Here is a 24192-nt window from a genome sequence, read left to right on the forward strand (position 1 = left end):
ATAGTAATGCAAATCTGTGCTGCATACATTTAATACTTTCTGTCATGAGTTAGAAAGTGAATTGTGTTTAATAGCGCAACATTTTTAATTGGGTTTGCAATGATAATAAATTGTTATACACATTTTTAAGTGGGTTTCCAGAATTCTCAAATATTTAACTGCCTGCTACATTTTCATGTCCACTAGGAAGCATACAGACAAGTACTTTACATAAAGTGTGATGTCATTATTTTTAAATGGCTTTTCGGTTTTTTTTTCACCCATGCTTTGCTTCTCTCTGTGGGCAGATCTTGGTAGAGGATTTTTCCTCCTAATGGTAAAGCAGTTCTCTAGTCAAAATGATCTTACCAGTTTTAGATGTGTAGTCAAACAAGAGGACTTCTAAGGTTAATAAAATGACGGTACAACATTGAGAGTAGCACCGGAGAGACAGATCATGGAAAAACGTCAGCCAAAAGACTTTAGGCAAATCTGAAAACGTATATTTTCTCAACATGTACTTTTCCTGTCTTTATTTCTTCATTTTCATATCACCCTTTTCATTCTCCATGTTTTTCATTTTCCTCTCGTCGATTATAAAGGAATTGAGATTGCTGAAAAATTTGTTACTCTTGCAGGCCAAACAAGCCTCCTTTTGGAAGCAAAAGGTATTGGCTGTTTCTCCAACTTGGCTTTTCCTTTAGTTGTATGAAAGTAATACCCTAGACAAGCAAAAAAAAATCAACCAGAATGTCATTTTGGTATAAAGTAATGTCACTTAAAGGAGAACATTTCCCTAACATACATTGCCAGTATATTCAGTCCATGAAGTTGTGAACATTTTTCATCCATCTGGCAAGTATTTGTTGTGTGCTAGGCAGGCATATAAAACACAGAGTGGGTTATAAAAGAAATATAAAACAGAAATCCCATGTTTCTGGGACCTTAAAATCTATTTAGAATGATGAAATACATACCTGTTAAACAGTTCATTGATAATGCAAAACAATATAAGTGCCACAATCATTGAACTCTCCTGCTAATTTTTTTCCTATCTCTCTGGCTGCTGCTTTCTCTGGATCATTGTATTTCCTATCCACTCATTAAATGATGGCATTTCTTGAGTCTTGGTCCTGGATTTTCCAATTTCAGTAGGTGACTACATCCATACCCCTAAATTTCCACCTATAACCAGGAAGACCAACATTTATATCTCCAGGTCACACTGTTTTCTCCCTTCTTGGTACCTCTTCTTGAATAACAGATCCAAAAGCTGACTCATGATCTTCCCTTCCAGTCTAGACCCTCTTACAGTATTTCTGTCTTAAGGAGTGGCACCAATGTTCATTCATTGAGATGTGAAATCTAGAAACACAGGAGTCATCCTTGACTCTTCTCTCTCAAAGCTGTCTATTTGTCTCCATATCTACCAGCCCACCACTTTCATCCAGGCTTCCTATCATGCTTTACCTGGAATAGAGTGATGACTCTACCTTCATCTATGCTGATCCTTTCCAAAGTGTTGTCCATAGAGTACACAGAATTATCTTTAAAATTGAAATACCAGTCCTATTATCCTATGGCCTAAATGTGTCAATATATCCCATAAACCCTTTTTTTTTGGACATGGCCTTTGACAGCCTGCCTGATCTGGTCCCTGTCTGTCTCTCTGTCTTTGCTTGTCTGCTCCAGCTACCCTGGCCTTCTCGAAGACCCTTGTTCTTGACCTGCTTCTCCTTCCACAGACCCATGAATGGAAAACTCCTCTCCTTCTTTACTTTAGCTCTTACTTGGTTTTTAGCTCCTAGCTTATGTGTCACTTCCTCAGAGAACCTTCTATTAATGGGTTCTCACGATACAGTATATCTTTCCTTCTTAACTCATTAAATAATTACCTTTTTGTCTCGTGGTGAGTGAGATTGGCCCTGAGTCTATTGCCAATCTTTCCTCTATTTTGTATGTGGGACACCACCACTGCATGGCTTGATTTGCGGTGCGTTTCTCAAACTTGAAAACTCTAGGCCGCCAAAGCAGAGTGCACGAACTCAACCACTACACCACCAGGCCGGCCCCAATAATTACCTTTTTTATGTGATTATTTGGTTGGTGTCAGTCCTTCCACTTGACTGAAGTTACATGAGAGCAGAGAGAGTATCTGTTTTGCTCGCCATTATAACCCTAGTACTTAACACTGTGTCTGGAACACAATAGGAGCTTTAAATACAAACCAAATGATTATGTGAATGAATGGATAAATGAATGAATAAATGAAACAATGACTGTAATAGAGAGTAATAAAAGAGAATAAGAATAAATGATAGGAAAGAGTTAATGGAGGATATGAAACTTGGGATAGTCTTGGAAAGAAAGGGACATTTGGAAGAGACAATAGGGTGAAGAAAGGCTTTCTGAGCTGGGAAACCATATGAGCAGAGTTCTAGGAATAGAAATTATTTTCTTTAGGTGATAGGATGCTAACTAACCAGGTGAAGCATTTTGGTTCATTCTTGTGAACAGTGGAGATAACATTGACTGTACAAGATTAGTCCAAACTTATGGACTTCAGAATTACAGGCAGTAAGACACTGTCCCGATAATACAGTTTATCAGGTACATCATTACATATCCATTCGGAGGATTAAAAAGTTTTATGATTTTGCCCTTATTAATTGTTTATAAGGGAAAAACTGCTTTCTTGGAATAGGACACTTCAACTGATCTTTAAAAGAAACAGCACAAAGTATTTTGACCAATCAGTGACTGGTTAGTGTTATTCTGGGGAATTATTTGGAAAAACTTAATGTTAATGGCTATAACCGTTAAGTATTTTCAATTCAGCTCAGGATGATAAAGCCCCTCACAGTTTTTAGGCTGTTTTCTCAGTTTTAAAATTCTTCCTTAGTTTTCCAATATAAATTGATACATGCATAATGGGATAGTAGAAACTGTGATGATATTACCTAGCTTCCTTATCAGACCTCCATCTTCTGTTTGACATAGATTCAATATGATTGAAAATAAAAATGGAAAAGAAGTTAACTGTTGCTGTTTGCATCTATTTCATTTTTTTAAATTCTTGGTTTGTGTTGGTGACCTTTGCTGTGTTTGGACGAGCATCCCCTATGCTTTCATCCAGTGATTAGGAAGCATTCATTATGTACTCTGCTTTACATGGTCATTACTTAATGCTCACTTAACAAAATTCTACAAGACCAAATTATCACAGTGGGTGAGGGAACAGATGGCCAGCTGGCCAGAATCCATGCCTGCTCCATTTTATGCCTTCGCAAGTCTGCCACAAAGAAGCCACATGCGAGACCTGAGGAGGCAATCCAAACAGTGACCCGCCTGTCTCGCTGGGCTTCCAGTGTTCTCAGCTGTGAAGTCTGGGTAGGCACCCTTCCCATCTGAGTGCAGCTGGAACATCTCCTACAGGGATCTTGCTGCCTCGTGATTAAGATGGCAGTCACAGAGGGCAGATACCAAAAGTCAAAATAGAAATCCTTTCCCCCACCTCCTGTCACTGCCTTCAAAATCAAAACCACTATTGTAGATTTCAAGAGAACGAGCTGTAGGTTCACGGAAATAGTGCACCTATTTTTAATACCTATTTGTAATTATAAGATTATTCACAATCTGATGTCTTACAGATTGCCACAGCATTCAAGAAAGAAAATTGGACTTGGCCCCAGCTTAAAATTGGGTTGTCAAAACCTGCTAAGGATGGATGAGAAAGGGCTACAGTTGAAAGTGCATCTGATCTCTAAACTTTAGGTGTTTGTTATAGACTATGATTAGTTGCTTGAATTATATGCTAGTATTCTTAAAATTAATAACAATTTTCAATCATGATAGATTTATGTGTTCTTAATAACTTTACAACATGCAGTACAGAGTGGGTATTGTCACAGTATCCAGCACTTTATCAGGGTCTATGGGGTACAAAAAATATAAAGCGTAGGGGTTCCTGTGCACAAGTAGTTTATAATATCATCAGGGAGACAAAAGAGACCCATGAAATAATTAGAAAAGGAAGCAGGGTACAGTGAGATGCTAATCACACAGTACAGGCGGCAAGTTCAGTAGGAGCCTGAAAAAGGTGAAGAGCTGTCAGAGAAAGATTGATGAAGAACATGGAGATTTTGTAGCTGCTTAGAGACACAATGCGAAACAGTGAGATTGCTTGATGCTCCTAAAACTTGAGCTCAGCTCTTTGCTTATAATGATACACATAGAGAACACTGGTCTCTGCTCTATCTTTAATCCATACCCTGTCCTACTGACTGTGTGGAAGAGCAAACAACCCCTGGTAGCTAATGGCAAACTTGAATGATGGCTTACCACTTTGCACCACCTGCTGATGCGTATTCTTGAACTTGAATTGTATTTTGCAATGCGTGGGATGTGAGTCCTGACAGATGCACTTCTCAAACAAGTGATTTGCAGAGTTCTGTTTGGAAACAGCTCCCTGATTAAAGAGGGCTTTTTTAGGAATTACAGAGAAATTGTTATAATTTCATAGAGGTAACTAGAGCTGGTTTTCTACAATTACTAGAAGCAGAAAGAGATTTTTTTTCTTAGGTTGATCAAAAAATTGTTGAATGTCAGTTTTATCAGTTAGGTTGGATTTCATTTATGGTTTCTGAAGTTTCACAGGAATTTTCATAGGGAAATCATTATTCTTATTCTAGTGACCATCTGAAAAAATAAAAATGCAATATTGAGGGCTGGGCCAGTGACGTAGTTGTTAAGTTTGGCATGCTCCACTTTGGTGGCCCAGATTCACGGGTTCACTTCCTGGGTGTGGACCTACACCACTCATCAAGCCATGCTGTGGCTGTGACCCACATACAAAATAGGGGAAGACTGGCACAAGTGTTAGCTCAGGGCCAATCTTCCTCACCAAAAAAATAAATAAATAAATGAAAACGACATTGATTATTATGAGGATTTATACTTTTGATACTCATGTTTCTCTTAGATTTTTGGGAGTGTTTATCACATTGACCCAAAATTTCAAGGTGCACTTGGGCCTTATATTACTAACTTGAACAATAATAATTACTTAATTTTATATGGCATTCATTAATTTATAAAAGGCTTCTATATAGTGTCTTTAAGATTTAGTTTCCTTTATCTTAGAAAGCAAACCAAGGGGCAACATTGTCTTTTGTCTTGAGTTCACTATATATTGTTCTGTTAGCAAAAAATCACACAGTCAACACGTCAGCAAATATTATTGGTTAGCTAAAAGATGCCCCAAAAGAAACAGCATGTTTTGGAGGATTAAAAAAAAGTGAATGTTGACTACAGAGTAATGAGATAGAGTTCTGTTTGGTAATAAAACATTCTGAGCTGAGAATTTCCACTATGCAAGTGGTGGTTTAGGAGGCTTGTTCTGGCAGCAGCGTGCAAGATGAATGGACAGGGGAGAGAAAGGGAGCCTGTGCTCCGTAGTAAGATGTAGCGCAAGCAATAGTAATCACCTTGTAAAACAATAGTTCCTTTTGCTACACTTTGTTATTAATTTTTTAAAAAGTATTAATAATGTTTAATAGGATATTTATTTATTGGGAAAAGAGGACATTCAACTACTGTGACACAAATGATTACATAAGAGATACACAAAATTAAAAGAGGTGAAGTATGATGTCAAAAACATAAAACATTGGGGGTACGTAAAAATGTAGGGCTTTTAGAATGTGTTTGAACTTAATAGACCATCAACTTAATATAGACTGCTATATACATAGGTTGTTGTATATGAACCTCATGGTAACCACAAACCAAAAACTGATAATAAATACACAAAAAATAAAGAGAAAGGAATCCAGACATAGCACTAAAGAAAGTCATCAAAGCACGAGGGAATAGAGCAAGAGGAGAAACGACAAAAACATCCACAAAACAAGTAATGAAATGGCAATAAGTACCTACTAACAATAATTACTTTAAATGTAATTGGACTAAATGCTCCAATCAAAAGACATAGGGTGGCTGAATGTTTATAGAAATAAAACATGTAACAATATTCCCAGAACGTTGGCTGACTACCTGAAAAACATGCTGCCTTTGTCAAGCCCAGCTCTAAACAAAAATTTTAAGTGGATAAAGATCAACCCCAAGAAATCTTCATTCTTTCTTCAATACTTCCTTCTATCTTGCAGTGCCAGAACCTCCTTGATGCCACCTAAGTATTCATTTCTGTACTCTTCCTAGGTAGTGCTCCAAATTTAAACTGCTCTCTTGATCTCTAAAACCCTCAAAATTTGTCTACTACTCTTTGTGATGAGAGCCGAAATTACTTTTAACTAAGGTGTTAATTGTTGCTAAATATCAGTGTTTCGTCAGCCAACTCTAACAATAAATGAGGGCTCTGGTTTCCTTAATCAACTCCGTTGCTCTACAAAAACAACTCCTTGGGGACTATAGTGGTTTGAATAGTGCCTCTCCAAAATTCTTGTCTGCCAGGAACTTCAGACGTGACCTTATTTGGAAATAGGGCCAAATTGGTTTGCTAGGGCTTCCATAATAAAATACCACAGCCTCGGTGGCTTAAATAACAGAAATTTATTTCCTCACAGTTCTGGAGGCTCAAAGAGCAAGATCAAGGTGTCAGCAAGTTTGGTTTCTCCTGACGCCTCTCTCCTTGGGTTGTAGATGGCCACCTTCTTGCTGTGTCCTCACATGGCCTTTCTTCTGTGTGTGCACATCACTGGTGTCTCTCTTATGTGTTCAAATTTCCTCTTCTTATAAGGCAAATTGTACTAGACTAGAACCCAGCTATATGGCCTCATTTAACCTTATTTACCTCTTTAAAAGCCCTCTCTCAAAATACAGTTGCATTCTAAGATACTGGAGATTAGGGTCTTAACGTACGAACTTTGAGGGAACACAGTTCAGCCCATCACAGGGGCTTTGCAGATGTAAGTAGTTAAGGATCTTGAGATGAAATCATCATGGATTTAGGGTGGACCCTAAAGCCAATGACTGGTGTCCTTATAAGAAGAGGAGAGAACTCAGAGAAACACAGGGAAGAAAATATGTGAAGATGGAGGCAGGGATTGGAGTTACACTGCTACAAGCCAAGGAACACCAGGAACCATCAGAAGCTGCAAGAGACAAGGAAGGATTTTCCCTAGAGCCTTTGGAGGGAGTGTGGTCCTGCTGATACCTTGATTTCAGAGTTCTAGCCTACGGAACTGTGAAAGAAAAAATTTCTGTTGTTCAAAGCCACCAAGTTTGTGTTAATTTGTTATAGCAACCCTGGCAAACCAATACAGGGACTCTAAAACACCTTTCTAGCCACTGGTCATCCCAGTGCCTTCCTACAGACAGTTGTATATAGAGTCCAGTATTAATTCTTGAGGAGACAGTTTATCACTAGGTATTAAAAACAAAATCTCTGTTTAGCCCCATATTTCAATTTTCATAATTTATTCAAATATTTTTTCATTTAAAGAACAATTTGTTAAACTTGCTGATTCTCCCCTAAAATGGAATGTTTTAGATTTATTTATAGTTTACCTCTCTATATGCATACAGAATACCCATAGACAATTTTTCTCCTCAACTGGCTGAATTTGCACTTTACATTTAAGAGAAAGAAGGAAGGGTAGAAATAAAGAGTCAAAGGAGGAGGAGGAGAAACAACTAGCATAAAATGTTTTGAAATCTTCAATCACGTGAACATTCCCAGAATAATTCCTTCTTTTTCAACTAGTTTTAAAATAGAGCGGCAGTGGCTCAAAATGGCAACTGCCAAAATGTTCAAACCGTATTAAATGTAAAAGCAACACTATACTAACAGAATTTTTAATGTGTTTTTAATTTGGAGTGAACTTTTGGGTCGTAACTGTTCCTATTTCATTGTGCTGCTAGAACAACTTGTAAAACTATGCTCTTGCAGTTGCGTTATTGACATTTCCTTATTACATAATCTAAAATGTATATTCATTTTTAATATCTAACTGCCAGTGTTTTGGGGGCATAATTTGTAAAATTGACAGAGTCTACATACACATTTTCACAGGAGAATGTTAACCTATTTACTTCCCAATAATCTTCTTAGACACTACAAGGAATTCATGATTTGGGGCATAGTCTCTAAATGTGTGAAAAGCTAACCATGTTACACATATGGAAATAACTTCAACTCTCTACTGTTGGAATCGTGAGGAAGTAGATGCAGAAAAGAAGCAAACTGTATGAATCTAATGCTTTTGTGAGCAATTAGTCTTGTTGACATACTTATATAAGCTTGCATACAAATGCCTGGAAAGCATGCTGTTGAATGCAGTTGTTCATTCACATTGATCACATGCTGTCCCCATTGTGTTAGGAGCTACTTAAAGACTACCTACAAAGTATTACAGCATTATTGATTTTAAAACTCCCTCAAGCCTCTTGTATCTTGAAAGTCCGCTTATACATTCATTGTTAAGAGTGATATTATCAAGTGTTGCTGTCTAATCAGATAATTTGGACCTTTATGAATCCTAATCAGAACTGAAGCTCATAATCACCACTCTGTGCACTTTTGTGTGCCTATAATATTAAAGGTGCAAACTTTTGAAGTGGAAAGGAATTGAGATCGCCCTTGTCTGTCTTATTTTTACTTTTACAAGCTCTAAGTGGTGGAGTAATACTCATTGTTTTCAAATTTTGCTCTGCTATTAAATTGTGTTCAAAGCTATGTATAAGTTATATATAAATATTAGTGCTGACATGTTACAGAAAAGATGTGACATAGCCTAAATATACCAAAGCTTTGGCAGCAAAAGTTAAGAACATGGCCATATGATGAACATTTGTTAATATGATGTTACTAAGGAACTTCTAGAATTAAATTTCCAGAAACCATTACATAAACAATAAAGTATATTAATACTGAGCATAGTACATTTGCAGTAAAGGATAGCCATTAAAATTACCTTGAAAAATGAGGTGCATAAATTGGATAACTAAGTATTTTCTTATGTTGTGTGCTTACTCTTTCAGCTGCTGACAATTTTAATTCCATTCGAAGCATCTGTCACAAATTACTAGCAGAGTGCTCAGCACATAATAGGTGCCTAATGAATAAGTGTTATTTAACCTGAAATTAGAAAAAAACAAAACAAAACAAAACCCCTCTATGTCCGGCAAGATCAGGGTCAGTTTCTTTCTTTTCCTCACAGTATAAGCACAGTATGTGCTATAAGTGATGCTTACTATTTATCAGTGTGCCAAGACCTTAAAATAATACTTACTTTCAGTATCAAAATAAAGAAGATTATTGGATGGGGGGAAAACACAAAAACAAACAGGAGTTTCCTAGGATCTCTAATTCTAACATGATTAGCCCACTTATCACTTGGAGAAAGAAGCCTGGCAACTGTTGATAAATATTTTAATTGTCGCTATTTAACATCAAACACAAAAATGTTTGGCTACCAAGCGAATTTTGTGAGTTGAGACCTTAGGCTACATTTATTATGTTTTCTTTATGTACTAACTTGTATTCTGATTATTTTATCTTGCTAGTGCTTTAAGTGAATGTCTTTATTTACACAGGAATTGTTAAATTAGGAGACCAAAACACTATTAATTGGATTATACAATATTACTTTTTTTGATTATGTATTTGCCAAAGAATTAAGATACATGTAATCATTATGCCAAAATGTACATTCTAATGATCTGTTATTTACAATTGTAACACTATTGCAGATGTAGTACTCTTGAAGCTTAAACCATATTAGAGACAAAAAGTATTAGAAACTAATTATAAATTTAAAGAATTTGAACTGGGAAAGGTATAGAAAAGCTTCAGAAAGTATCCTAATTAATTACCGAGTGAAAAGCCAAAAGATATTGCTATCTTATAAGCCTAAACTTGAATGGGGTTTAGGCAAAAGATATAATGGCTATCACTCATTATCGCCAGACCCTTGTTTATGCAAAATGTGTGAAACACCTATTATGTGCTGACCATGACTCTTCCCACATTACGGTCTAATGGGGAAAAGTGACATGTGACCATTCATTTCAACATTCTGTCATGGGTACTCCGAAAGAGTATATACAAAGCATATAACATCAGTCTCACAGTATAATTATTAGGGACAAAAAAAAAAAAAACCCGTATATTGGACAGGGTCAATTTCTTTCTTATCCTCACAGTACAAGCAACAGCGTATGCAAACAAAATATCTTATTACACAATAATATTGGGGAAATACTCGTGTTTGACAGTGGGTTTGAAACATAGCTGAAACGGAGTACTTATAGCATAGCAGAGCTTATTGATGTTCATAATGTCTAATACCCCCTGACCCATTTGCTGAAAATACTCTGAAATATTTCCATTTGGGAAGGCTTTGGAGTCCTCTGTTATTTATAGGAATGCACTTAGTGCATTCATGCTGATTCTGTTTGCATCTGTCAAGACTCACGTATTAATGTACAGATCTTCAACATGGCAAGAAGTGTGGTGTAATGGAAAAGCGTAGATTTGTAGTCAGGCAGAGTGTGTTAAAATCTTGGCCTTTCCAGTTAGACTTGACTTAACTTCTCTGAGGAGGCTTGTTTTCTTGCCTCTGAAACAAAGATATATTCTTACAGACCGTTGTAAGGAATATTATGTATATACTTCATGTCAGTATATAAGGCTCTTTAGAAAGATTGAAATCCTCATCCCATTTGCTTTACCTCAACTTCACCCTTTAAATGAATTTCTTGGAGGAGGAAAAATAATAGCAGCCACAACCTCTGTAACAGGTAGTCTTTTTGTGAAACCTAGATGTCTGCTGAGGTCATGATGTCCATCAAGGGGTGATAAGATTAACTCCACTCTCTAACTCACGTCTTTTGGGAATCCCAGAGGCTGCACCAAGATCACTGGACAGGCTTCACCTATGCCCTCAGGAAATCTCTGGAGTGTCTAGGACTTTTGATACTCCTCTCAGCTCTGTCTTCAGGTTTCTGTACCCCCTGGATTCTTGAATCGCTTGGGCATCATCTGCTGCAACACTTCTTGCCTTCTGTGGAGATGAGCCCGATGAACAGCACAGCCCTTTCCCTGGGTTTCCCCAAACACCACACACAAAGTGTGTGTCCAGCAAACCAGAGTGCAGATGTGGATGCTCCAGCAGAGACAGTTCTCATTGCAGCTGTGCAAACAAACCTGAATTTCAGACATCACAATTTCTTACTAGCTACTTTTCTTCACATATTACAGCCTCACAGCACACTGCTTGACCCCCTTCTCTCCCTGAAGTCTACTTCCAGCTCTACTTTTGGGGTCTCCTGTCCTGGGTTTCCCCCATCCATTCCTAAGCTCTTCCCTTTATTATGCAGTCGCTAACATCCTCAGCTTCTAGCCAAGTTCTACTTTTCCAAAGATGCAGTAGGGATGAGTAGAAGTGGTCATCTATTCCAGGCTCATATTGCGCCTTTGTTCTTCAAAGTGACTTCCATCCACCACCCTCCTCGGAATCATGGCTTTAACTGCTCCCAAGAACTGGCAAAGGCCTTACTACTTCAGTCATTTTTTTTTTTTTAATCCCTCCCTTACCCAACTCCGTAAGGGGAAGGGAGCATGGAAACGATTTATGTTCTTTCTGATATAAATTATATCACTCTCTTGAGGGGTCAGGAATAGCTTAATCATTTTTGGTTTTAATAACTTTTTTCCTCCTAGATACAATTTCTTAAATCCAATTTTCCTCATATTAGATGTGGTTTTTTTGGAGAAATCACTGAATTCTTATTAAGCACTGTTTCCTCATCTGCAAAATTGAAAGATTGGATTAGGTCATTTCCAAGGTTCCTTATTTGTTTAACATTATTTAGTTCTTTGACTCTAATTATTTGTTTTTTCCTTTGCAGTTATATGCATGGCTATCAGTTAATAAAATCTAAGTCATGTTTTTTATTATTTTGAAGTGAACTGATGAGTCAAAACTCTAATATTACTTTTATTTCATTCTCCCCTCCCCAATCAGTTGATTCTCTAAGGAGTGTATGTTTTAAAAATCACAGGTTCTTAGTTTGAGACCTAAATGCATCACTCATAGATGTTCCTTTGAGAAATATTATCTAATCTTTCTGACTTTCAGTTTTTAAAAAAATCTAAAAGAGAATGGTAATGACAGCTACCTCATCCAGTTGCTGTGAGGAATAAATGAGATTATTTATGTGAAAATAATTTGTAAATTATAAGGCACTATCAAATGCTAGTTAGTTTGAGAGGAAGGAAGTAGTAGAAGCTGAGAAAGAAGAGAAGGAAAGGTAGGTTCTAGAGCATGATTTGCATCTCTTAGTGATGGGAGAAAATGATTCAAATTGCCACCAAACTGATCATTGGTGTTGCACCTTCTTCCTGTCTCAAGCTCTGGCAGCATTCCACCTCAAGGGCAGGTGTTGGTTCGTGCAATTGACATCTACTGCACAGCACAGAGAAATAAATATACCGTTTTTAATTGGTATGGAGCTATCTGGAGGAAAATCACAGATACATTGATTTCGTTTTACTTTCTGAAAGTCAGCCCTATCAAGAAGTAAAGATCCAGGCACTAAGAGTTGCGACATTGTTTCCTTTTTCATGCATATCTTTATTAGATTCTGCAACAGTTGAATTTCACAAATTTTAAGCTGGAAGAAACTGAGTGTCAAAGACAGCTGCTGGAGGAAGGAGTAGAATGATAAAGTCTTGCCTAAATGCAAAATGACGTTGCCCACCCCCTAAGTGCTTCCTGCTGTTGGCGTCCTATGGCACTGCTCAAAGTGATGAGGGTAAATTTCCTTCTCTCTCCATATGTCTTTGTATGGCTTTGACCACGCTTGAGTAGCCATTCACTATTGCACCCTTCTAATAGCCTCGCCTGTTGGAGCTCCATCCAGTTGCATCAAGTTATCACTATTCTGTGGCCAAGCCTTTGCCTTCCCTCTAGTCTCTGCTGAAACCACTTGCTCTTTTTCTTGGCTAATCTTCCTCCAGGACTCTGGCATTCACCTCTTCACACATAGTCAGATACTTAGTTTAATAACTCTTGCTTTCCTTTTCTCATATTTACATCTTAACTGTATCTTCAGTGACTTTTCTTTCACTTATAAATATGTTCTAGTCTCTCCAATTTAAAAAAAAAGACAAAATTAGAGACTGTTATATTTTTTCCTTGGTCTTCCTTCATCTCCCAGGAAGAGCTTTTTCTTCCTTCAACTTGTCTCTTCCTTTCTTCACAATCTCCAGTCTGGATTCTGCCCTGGGTCAATTAGCATCCTCCAAGAAGCCAACTATAGACAGAATGAGAGGTGCAATAGGTTTACTGGGGGGATGACAAAGGGGAGAGGGAGCAAGAGTAGGTAGGATGAGCTTTCAGACTGTGACACAAGCCTGTCACCTCTGAAGGGAGAAAAGGAAGGAAGGAAGATTGCGTAGAAAGAGCCTCAGACTGCCGTGCCATCTGAGAAAATCTCAGTCACAGCAAAGGGGCACCCCAGAGTAAAGAATGTGCACTAGAGAAGTCCCGGGTCAGGCAGGACTGGCCTAGCTCTACACCCCCACGGTGCTGGCAGCTGGTTGTCTCCAAGGGACGTCGAGCACCAGGCTTCTATTGGCGGTCACAGGTCCCAGTCACTCTGGTGAAGTTACTTTCTCAAAGCTTAAAAATGACCATCAGCCCTTCTTCTCTAGATTTGCAACTTTTGATGAGCTACTTCTTGTAGATTGGCAAAAATTGTGGTTCTCCAGAAATATGCCCAACCACAAACTCATAAATCGTCTACAAGTATTGCAACCAGCTATCCACTTCATTTGGCCTATGTGGTTACAGTCATTGGCAAGTTTATGCTACTTTCACCAGCGAGGAACAAAAGCTCTTCAGTGTTCATAACTCCAGAAATTGCCGTTCACTATTACTTTTTAAACATGCAGAAGGTATTTAACAATTTGGAGACCAAATAATATTTTACTTAGTGCTAATATTTTTGAGTGCTTAATATATATCAGACACTGTTCTGGGTATTTTATATGTATGAATTCTTTTCATCTGTATCATCACCCTTTGAGGTAGATTCTCTTAGTATCGACATTTAACAGAAGGTGAGACTGAGGCACAGAGAGGTTAAATAAATCCTCCAAGACCACATGGCTAGAAAGTGGTGAAACCAGGATTCAAATCCAGGCCTTTGGTCTCCAGAGTCCATACAACTACTACATTTCCTGTGCCACTAATATCCAGAACACTTTTTTCTATAAAAATTAATGGCAAAATGTTGACCCAATGTCTACTTTAAAGCGTATGCATCATGTGCATCATGCAGCAATATTTTTTCTGTCTTTCAGGTCCCTGCATTCCTAATCCCTGCCATAATGAAGGAACCTGTGAAATAAGTGAAGCGTACAGAGGGGACACATTCATAGGTTATGTGTGTAAATGTCCCCGAGGATTTAATGGGATTCACTGTCAGCACAGTAAGTTATCCACAGACATTGTGCTTTTATTATTATTGATTGCAAAGTATACAGGTCATTATCATTCTTGTTTGTAGTAGAATGATAGAATTTTCCAGGAGCAAAGAGCCCTGACAGTTGGCTAACGCTGCTTCTCTCCCACTAAATCACCGCATCCCCCACTGAGGATTCCCAGACTGTGTTTCAGTCCTCCACGTGGTGTGGGGAGCTAGTCATTTTCTGTTGGCCCTTTTCATGATTGTTCAGCCATGCTTGCAAAGTGTTGCTTTTTATAATAAACTGATGTCTGCTCTTTCTTTCATGCTTGTCCTGAAGCTACATTCTTCAAGCTTCCCAGACATTATTATGTTGATTAGTTCAGACATGATACCCAGAAAAGTAGAGGAAACTGCCCACCCTGCCATGTCTATAAGTTAATTTCCTCCTTCTCACATGTTGGCATTTTTAGTGTGAAAATCTTTGAAAGTTCAATAAGTGTGTTATCTGCACTTCTCTTTTTCATTCCCATTCTTATTTATCCTGAGAAGTTAAACAAAATATGTCCACTTGTGATGACTTTTTCTTAGATGTGTGGCTCAATATAAATGCCAAATGGGTGGTGTGGGCCCTTAACCAGCAAGGGTTCAGCAAGATCGGAGGCCAAGGTAGACTATAAGCTGTCAGGGAAGGCTCTTAGAGAGGCTGCCATGTGTGAGCTGAGTCTTGAAGGAGGGTTAGGATATTAGTCAGAGGGAGAGGAACAGGGGAACAGCACGTGGTAGGAAGAGTGGGGGAGGAATATACGAGCTATGAGTACTGGAGTGATGGTCAAAACCACGGTGTTAGCAATGAGTAAGGCAAGGCTGGTTATGTCAGCTAGAACCAGATTTCCAACTAGCAGCAAAAAATATAGAGTGCCTCCTGGCTCTGAGACTTTTGGGGCATTTTCTACCCTTCTGGAGCCTTGCCATGGCCAGGAGTTTGTGGAATTTCTGTAGAAGACTGTTATAGTACAGGGCGCCTAAACTGCTTGCAGTTGTCTCCAAGAGCTCAGCTCACCAACAAGGAACTGAGAGGCTACTGATTTTTCTCTGGCTGGGTCCAGAGCTGACAAGGCTGATTCTCCTTTATTGTAGCATCACTGCTCAGCCTCCCCACGTGAACACCTCAAAACATACCTGGAAAGACAGAGATGGGAGCCCAGAATCTTGGCTGCCTTGACAGTCACTTAATCCTGTGAAGATAATGTCACTAACCTTACTTATTTACTAAACTGTGTGATGTGGTGTCAGAGCAGTGCCCAGAGGGAGACAGTCTGGCCACCCCACTTGAGCCCCTCAATTGAGAGCTGCTTGAATGCAGCACACACCCTTACAGAGGAATCCCCCCTTGAAATGAGGACAGAATTTTCATAATGGGATGTTGTCCAATGTTCAGAGGCAGGAATTGCACCCAAGGTCACGTGATCCTAACTGTCTCTTCCCTATGCTGCAGGGCTCCAGGAGGGAGAGGACGAGAGTGTCCAAAGGCAGATTCTTACTGTCAGAAATCCTTAGAAGCACAGTATTTGGAAGCCATGTCTAGACCCTAATGTCACTTAAATATTTCATATTTGTTAACCCTCCCACCCTAACCTACTGCTGATGTCAGTGTAAAGTTGGGGCTGGTCCTTAAACCAGAGGTTGAGAAACTCCAAATCTAAGTTCCAACTAATAATATCTGTACAATGGCACAAAATTCTCTTCACATCTCTGGGCCTTGTTTTCTTCATATTGTGAAGAAGAGTTTAGTTTCAGTTATCTTTAACAGCCTAGAAGTCCCATTGAAGACATCAAGTCATCATTTGTCCCAATAGAAGCGAGGTTGCTGTGGACAGGTGGTACTGGGGAAGGATCCACCTGCCTCTGACTCCCACACATTCTGTGAATGTGACTTCTTTCAAGAGAACCATCAAGTTTGGAGAAATAGAACAAATCATCTTTGTTCCCATTCTCCATGGGGAAACATCCAAGTCTTTTTTCTGAAACCTTACACCATACTCCAATAAGCTCATTAAACCCCACCGAGGTGTTGAATTTCAAGGCTTATTTTGAAGTACAAAGAAACCTTCCCCCTTACGGCACCTGATCCCCCACAAGACCTTAAATCTGTGTTAGGAATTGCAATGGGAAGCCCAAGGCCGAGAGATTCACTTCAGAGCTGGGATTTTGTGGTCTGAACAAACTGGTCCCTATTCCCTGAAGTGCATCATTATTAGAAGCAACAGAGAATGGAGGCAAAAGGACTGGATTTGCAATCAGAGACCTGGATTTGAGACCTGACCTTTACAGTTATTGGATAAATGACCTTGAGCCTGTCACTTAACCTTTCTGTGATTGAAGACATATAAATCGAGGAATTGAATTAGAAATAGATGATCTTTGGTTCATGCAAGGTAGGAGAGTATTAAATGGTAGCTTGCTTCCTGTCCAAAGGTTATCAAGCCTTCCTCTTTACAGATGAATTTGAAAAGGATTATATTTGGGAAAGTAGATTTAGAGGTGCTGGGAGCCCTGAGAGCTTTTCCAGGTAGGAGAAACAAAAAAGCAGCTCTTTAAGCCCTTGCAAGAACTGCTAGGTATTTGGTTTTGGGTTTTTTTTTTCTTTTCCAGTGGTAATAGTTTTATGGCCCAGATATACTCTAGAACCTTGCTCCTCAAGTGTAGTCATGAGTCATGGTCATCTGGAAGCTCGTTAGAAATGCAGATGGTGAGGCTACACCTCAAACCAACTAAATCAGAATCTGTATCTCAAAATGATCCCCGTAGACTCCCACACATATTGAAGTTTGATAATTGCTGCACAAGGCTTTCAGTAGCTAAAAGTAATCATCTCATAGATTAAGGTAGCACCTTCTGCATTCAGTTACATAACAACACATGATAGACAAAATATTCGTTATAGTTTTTACAGATTACAACTATATTGAAAATCAATGAAAATGAGAGATATACCAATATAATATGAACATTTCACCTGGGAAAGGAATTGAAAAAAATTCTTCAGATATTCATATATGGGAGCTTATTAATTTAGTTCTTAAGACAGAATGTGAATTAAATATCCTTTGGAATATAGCTAAATAGTTAAAGAATTTTGAGTTACATGATACAGAGTGACAAATACCTAGTTAATAGGTTTAGTTTAACAACTATTTTGTCAATATGTTACAAATTAGAAAAAAAATGTTTCCAGTGCTAGCATTAAATATTACCTACATATGCTTTTTTTCAATTCATAGGTTTTAGTTTTGAGAACAGTTTTAAGTTTACGGAAAAATTGAGCATAGAGTACAGAGAGTTCCCATATATTCCCCCTCCTGCATAATTTACCCTATTATTAACATCTTGCATTAATATGGTATATTTGTTATAATTGATGAACCAATATTAATACATTATTATTAACTAAAGGTCATAGTTTATATTAGTGTTCAGTGTTTGTATTGTACAGTTCTATGGATTTTGAAAAATGTATAATATCATGTTTCCATCATAGCCTCGGATCAAATAGTTTCACTGACCTAAAAATCTTCTGTGCTCTGCCTATTCATCCCTTCCTCCCTCCCTCAACCCCTGGCAACCACTTAATTTTTTTTTAATGTCTCTATAATTTTGCCTTTTCCAGAACGTCGTGTAGTCAGAATCGTATAGTATGTAGCTGGAATCATATAGTATGAAAACTTTTCAGACTAATTTCTTTCACTTAGCAATATGCATTTAAGGTTCCTCCATGTCTTTTTGTGACTTGATAGCTCTTTTTTTTAACCACTGAATAATATTCCATTTTATGAATGCCCCACAGTTTGTTTATTCATTCATCTATTGAAAAACATCTTTGTTGCTTTCATTTTTGGCCACTGTGAATAGAGCTGCTATAAACATTCATGTGCAGGTTTTTGTGTGAATATAAGTTTTCAACTTATTTGAACAAATACCTAAGAGTGCGATTGCTAGATCTTGGGAAGAGTACATTCAGTTTTGTAAGAAACTGCCAAACTCCCTTCCATGGTGGCTGTACCATTTTGCATACTTACCAGCAATGAATGAGAGTTCCTGCTGTTACATATCCTCACAAGCATTGGTTATTGTTAGTGTTTTTGGATTTTAGCCAGTACCTATGCTTTTTTGGTAATGAAAATAACATGAGGTTATAACTTTATAAGACTAATAATGATTAGTACTGTTTTTTGTGTAGAATAACCAAATTATACATGTTCTTAAAATGCCATACAATAATGTGAAATATATATGCACACACATATATACATATATATACACATATGTGTATATGTGTGTGTACATTTGTGTAAATTATAAGATGTAAATTATGAGATGAATTGAACACCAAAATTGTCTAGAGCTTAGACTTTTGAAAGGCATTTTTAAGCAAGCAGTTTTCTGCTGGGAGCTGCATTTGGGGCTAGCTAGAAGTAATCATATTTTATTTGTTGCCTAGTAACAAATCTACTGCCTTAGGGAAGGACTGTTTCTTCATTCCCAGAACTCTTTGCTCGTCTTACCACTGGAGGCATTCTGTGCATTCTTCCCTACCTGTGCAGAGCTCCACAACCTTCCAGTCCTTTTCAGAACAAATTGTCTTGGTTCCTGCCTTCTTTGCAGAAGGGGAGCTGATCTAGGTGCCCACCAAGCCCTGAAAGAAAAAGGACTGGTTTAAAGAAGTGATCCACGCTATCAGATTAGCTCAAGATAATGTGCTCTCTAGTCCCTTTTCCCACCGAGAAAAGGGTGGGATTCTTTGTATATTATGCTAACTATTGTAAACCAGTTTGGTCTTGATTTTATACTATTGATTAATGGATTCATACATTCAACAAATATTTATTGGGGCTATGAGTCATGTTACTTTTATAACTTACATATTGCACTTGTCTCACTTTTAACATCATTAGAGTTAGCTAATGATATCTGCTGTTGTGACCACCACTGTTAATTGGATTAATTACATATTTGGCAATTACACATTTTCTCTGGTATGTGTGGTGCTTGTTAAACATACAGAATCTGGTCCCACCTCAGTCCTGTTGAATCAGAATCCTTGGTCAGTACCCTGGATATAATTAAAAGCATTCATATGGTCTTTAGGGGCACCAAGCTTGAGGACTACTGGCTTAAAGAATGACCTTTAATTTGCGAATTATGCTGGAGGAAGCATGCTGTTAGGGGAAGAATTGTGGATCAGACCTGGGTTTTTGATGCAGTTCTCTCTTGATCAGTTGATGAAGGGTCAGTTAGCACATAATGGTTCTGTGCTTAGCTTTCTCACCTGATAATTCAATTCAATTCAGTTCACTTCAATTCAGCAAACACTTAGAACTTCACACTGTCTTATGTGCTAGAAATAACATGTCTATAAAAATTGGGACTAATAATCCTTTGTCCTGCTTCCCTAAATAGGATATTTGTTAGGATCAGGTGAAAGGTTGCAAAACATACTTTACATATTTTAAAGGATTAGATATGCCTAATGAACAAATATTTTTAAATATAATGGGGATGGGCTTCCTATTGGTCTTTAATTTTTCCCTTTCTTCAAAAATATTTTAATTATAATTTTTTAGAAAAAGAAGTTTGAGTGTTGGGGCAGGGAGAAGCCCAGTTTGGAGCGTTATGCTTTTCTATAAGAATGCCTCTCTTAGCATCCTTAGTTCTAATAGGTAATTATTATTTTTTTTAATTACTTGTTCTAATTTTAGCTAGATGGCCTCTTTATTTTAGCTTTTCCACTAGAGGATCAATTTGTCCTAATAAAGTATTCACTTCAAAAATGTGTGGAAACTTTACCTGGAGTTATTACTGACACCTGCAAACTGTATAACTACACTGGCTAAAGACCTCTAAGGAGACTTCCAAAATACACTTGTCTCCAACCTCAAAAGGTTTTCCGACTGTGGATTGAGATTTCAAATTTTCCTGTTCGCTGATGACATTCTAGGTCGATGTTAGCCACCTTAATGCTATAAGCCAACGGTTCTCAAACCTGGTGTACATATGAATTATCTGGGAATACAGATAAATATTCAGATTCCTCCTGCTCATCCATAAGAATTCCAATTTAATAGATTTAATTGTGGACCCAGGTCTGACTATCAACAAGTACCCTAGTGAAACTGAGGCAAATGATTCTAGAACATTGGTTCTCAGCTTGGCTGCACATTAGAATCACCTGGGGACCTATCAAAACTACAATGCCTGGCTTCTACCCCAGAGATTCTGATTTAATTGGTCTGGGGTATGGTCTAGGCATTAAGAGTTTTAAAATCTCCCCAGCTGATTCTAATGTGCAGCCAAGGCTGAGAATCAGTGTTCTAGAACCATACTGTGAGGAATTAGTATGCTTTAAAGAAACTAAGCAAAGAAATACTCAAAAGGAAACCAAGCTTAGGATACACAAATATAATTCCACACTAAATGTGTAATCATGCAACCTTATTGAATTTTGTCATTCAACCTTTGCTTAATATGATGGAAATCATCTTACAGCAAGAACCCTTACGAATTGAAAGAATCAGGCCAGAGGAAGATATTGGCTTACTATTCTTAAAATATGTTATGCCTTAATCTATCTGCAGTAGTAAGAGTTCCAAGGCATTTTTATTTGCTTGCTTTCATCCTTTGCAGGAGCCTCGCAAAGAGCCCTGTTCTGGCAGATGTACGTAATGGATGTTTACACAGAGACACTATTCGAATATAGACACAGTTTGTGACTTTTGCAATGAAATACTCAGATATTCACAAACTCAAAATGTTTGAAAATTGCTACTTTAAATAACACTTAAACATTCCTTTTTTCCTGTTATTTATTAAAAGAAATTTGGTTGTCAGGAACACATAAACTGTGAACAGAAATATATCAAACAAATTTTGCCAGAAGTTTATACTCATGAAGGTAGTGTATTTATACTAATAGGCTTGACCTTCTAGAACTGATTCATTCATGATTTTATAAAAGATCTCTCCAGGAATAGAGATGGTACCACAAATACAGTTAAAAAGCAATAACTTTGTTGCCTGTAATCCAAATTCCCCAGGCCTCCCACTTGTGGTAATGTTTACATTGATTTCCAAATTCCTGTTACTCTTAGCTACCATTTTCCATACCAGTTGTCCACGTAGGGCCTCATTCTTCCATGAAGTCTTCTCCACTAATGTCAGGAAATTATTTACTTATCTACACATTTGACAAATATTTTTTGAGAGCTTGCTTACTATTTCACCAAGTTGCCACATGTGCTTAGGAACAAGCAGGAGCTCCCTGGCTCTGCTGCTGGTCCCACCTTGAAAATACTGCTAAGGGGCTGGCTACGATTTCCTCTGCTGGTGGCCACCCAGGCAACTGAAACCACACGTGGTCTGAGGAAACATAAGGGCAAGTTGAGCCATTTTAATGACATTGGGTCCTCCTGTGTTCCTTGGGGCTGGAAGGTCGTGTGGCGTTTCCCAGAGCCTCACACATACCTTTATGGACACAGTTGCTCAGCCTTCCTGCCCTAACTGCTCTTTCTTTCTTTTTTTAATTTATTGAGATATAATTGACATATAACATTATACAGTTTCAGGTATACAACATAAATCTTCTTTTCTTGTGATGAGAACTTCTAAGATCTGCTCTCTTTGCAACTTGTAGATATACAGTACAATACTGTTAACTGTAGTCACCATACAGTTCATTATATCCCCAGCACTTATTTATTTGATAACTGGAAGTTTATACCTTTTGACCCCCCTCATCCATTTCACCCACCTCCCACCCCCTACCTCTGGCAACCACCAATCTGCTCTCTGTATCTATGTTTGTTTTTGTTGTTGTTGTTTTAGATTTCACACATAAGTGAGATTGTATGGTATTTATTTTTCTCTGTCTGACTTATTTCACTTAGCGTAATGTCCTAAAGGTCCATCCATGTTGTTACAAATGGTAGTGTATTAAAAAAACCTACAGTTTTTCTCTCCTGTGAATGTCCTTTACTATGCATACATCACTTCTGACATTTCTGGTCACCAAATGAGTGGAGGTTTTCACCACACCAGGCAATTCTCCGAGACACCAGCTGGATGTCCTATAATTTAACTCAAGTCTGACACTGTCTACCTGGAGATAATGTCAGATCCCACAGGTTAAGGGCTCAGTCCCAAAAGATTGTGCCCACCTCACTTCAGATGCCAATCAAAAGTAGTCAGTCCTTGGGTTACCCACAACTTCTGTTCGATTTCGCTACAAGTAGGAGATTCCCACCACCCCCTCCTCAGGTTCAATTGTTTTGCTAGAGTGACTCACAGAACTCAGGACAACATTTATGTTTACCAGTTTATTAAAGGATATGATAAAGGATACAGATGAACGGCCCAATGAAGAGATACACAGGGTGAGGTATGGGAAGGTCCTGAGCTCCTGAGCGCAGGAACTTCTGTTCTGTGGAGTTGAAGTGCATCACCCTCCTGGTGTGGATGTGTTCACCAACCCGGAAGCTCTCTGACCCCGATACTATTGAGATTTTTATGGAGGCTTCATCATGTAGGCATGAGCCATCATGAACTCCATTTTCAGGCCTTCCCCTTCCTCAAGAGATTGGGAGGCGGGGCTGAAAATTCCAAGCTTCTAGTCATGGCTTGGTCTTTCTGGTGACCACCCCTCATCCAAGAGCTATCCAGGAGCTCACCCAAAGTTGCCTTATTAGAACAAAAGACACCCCTGTCCCCCAGGAAATAACAAAGGTGTCAGGAACTGGGGTCAAAGACCAAATATTAGAACAAAAGATGCTCCTACTGTTCTTATCACTTAGGAAATTACAATGGTTTCAGGAGTTCTGTGCCAGGAACCAGGGGCAGAGACCAATATATATTTTCTTTTATCTCACAGGCAGGGTTTCCTTCTTTTTTGTGGCCCAGTAATATTCCATTGTACATATTATCACATTTTCTTTATCCATTCATCCATTGATGGACACTTAGTTTGTTTCCATGCTTAACTGCTCTTTCATTCAGGGCTCAAACTGACCCTTCAGGCAGGTTGGAGGACAGGTGCCATGGCCTCACCTCTCTTTTTCTCATCTCAACCATCTTTCCCAGGGAGCCTTTTTGCAGACTCATTTTGCCTCAGTCAGTTATGAAAGCAATAGCATCTGTGCACATGGAATACATCTCCATAAGGCTCTGAAGCCTACTCACTCAACAGATGTGTTTACTCCCTACTCCATGCTAAGCACTCTTCTGGACATTGGGATACAGCACTGGACCAAAATATCCAAGTTCCTGGTGTCATAAGACTTCCATTCTAAGGGAGAAAAGGATAATAAAAAATATGACCAGCACGTTTACCATAGGACTCAGCAATTGCACTCTTGGGCATTTATCCCAGAGAAATGAAAACTTAAGTTTACAGAAAAATCTGTATGTGGATGTTCATAGAAACTTTATTATTAATAGGCAAAAACTACAATTGGCCCAGATGTCCTTCAACAGGTGAGTGGTTAAACAAATAGTGGTACATCCATTCCACAGAATACTTACTACTCAGCAATGAAAAAGAAGGAAATGTTGATAAATACAACTTAGATAAATCTCCAGGAAATTAAGCTGAGTGAAAATAAGCCAATGCCAAGAGGATACACACAGGATGATTCCAATTATATAACATTTTTGTGTGTGTGTGTGTGTGTGTGTGTGTGTGTGAGGACGATCAGCCCTGAACTAACATCCAATGCCAATCCTCCTCTT

General features: G+C 38.3%; 1 protein-coding gene across 2 annotated transcripts in view; it reads left to right on the forward strand.

The window, feature by feature from the left end:
• EDIL3 (EGF like and discoidin domains 3) overlaps positions 1-24192 on the forward strand; it is a 374627-nt gene that overhangs the window by 161121 nt on the left and 189314 nt on the right. For both annotated transcript variants that reach the window (XM_087430080.1, XM_004420388.3), the window contains one exon: positions 14309-14437. In XM_087430080.1, coding sequence (XP_087286206.1) covers positions 14309-14437 — 129 coding nt within the window. The remainder of the gene's footprint in view (positions 1-14308; positions 14438-24192) is intronic.

This window comes from Ceratotherium simum, chromosome 4 (genome assembly GCF_057802395.1).
Source record: "Ceratotherium simum simum isolate JZ-2026a chromosome 4, ASM5780239v1, whole genome shotgun sequence".
In the NCBI taxonomy this organism is placed as follows: domain Eukaryota; kingdom Metazoa; phylum Chordata; class Mammalia; order Perissodactyla; family Rhinocerotidae; genus Ceratotherium; species Ceratotherium simum.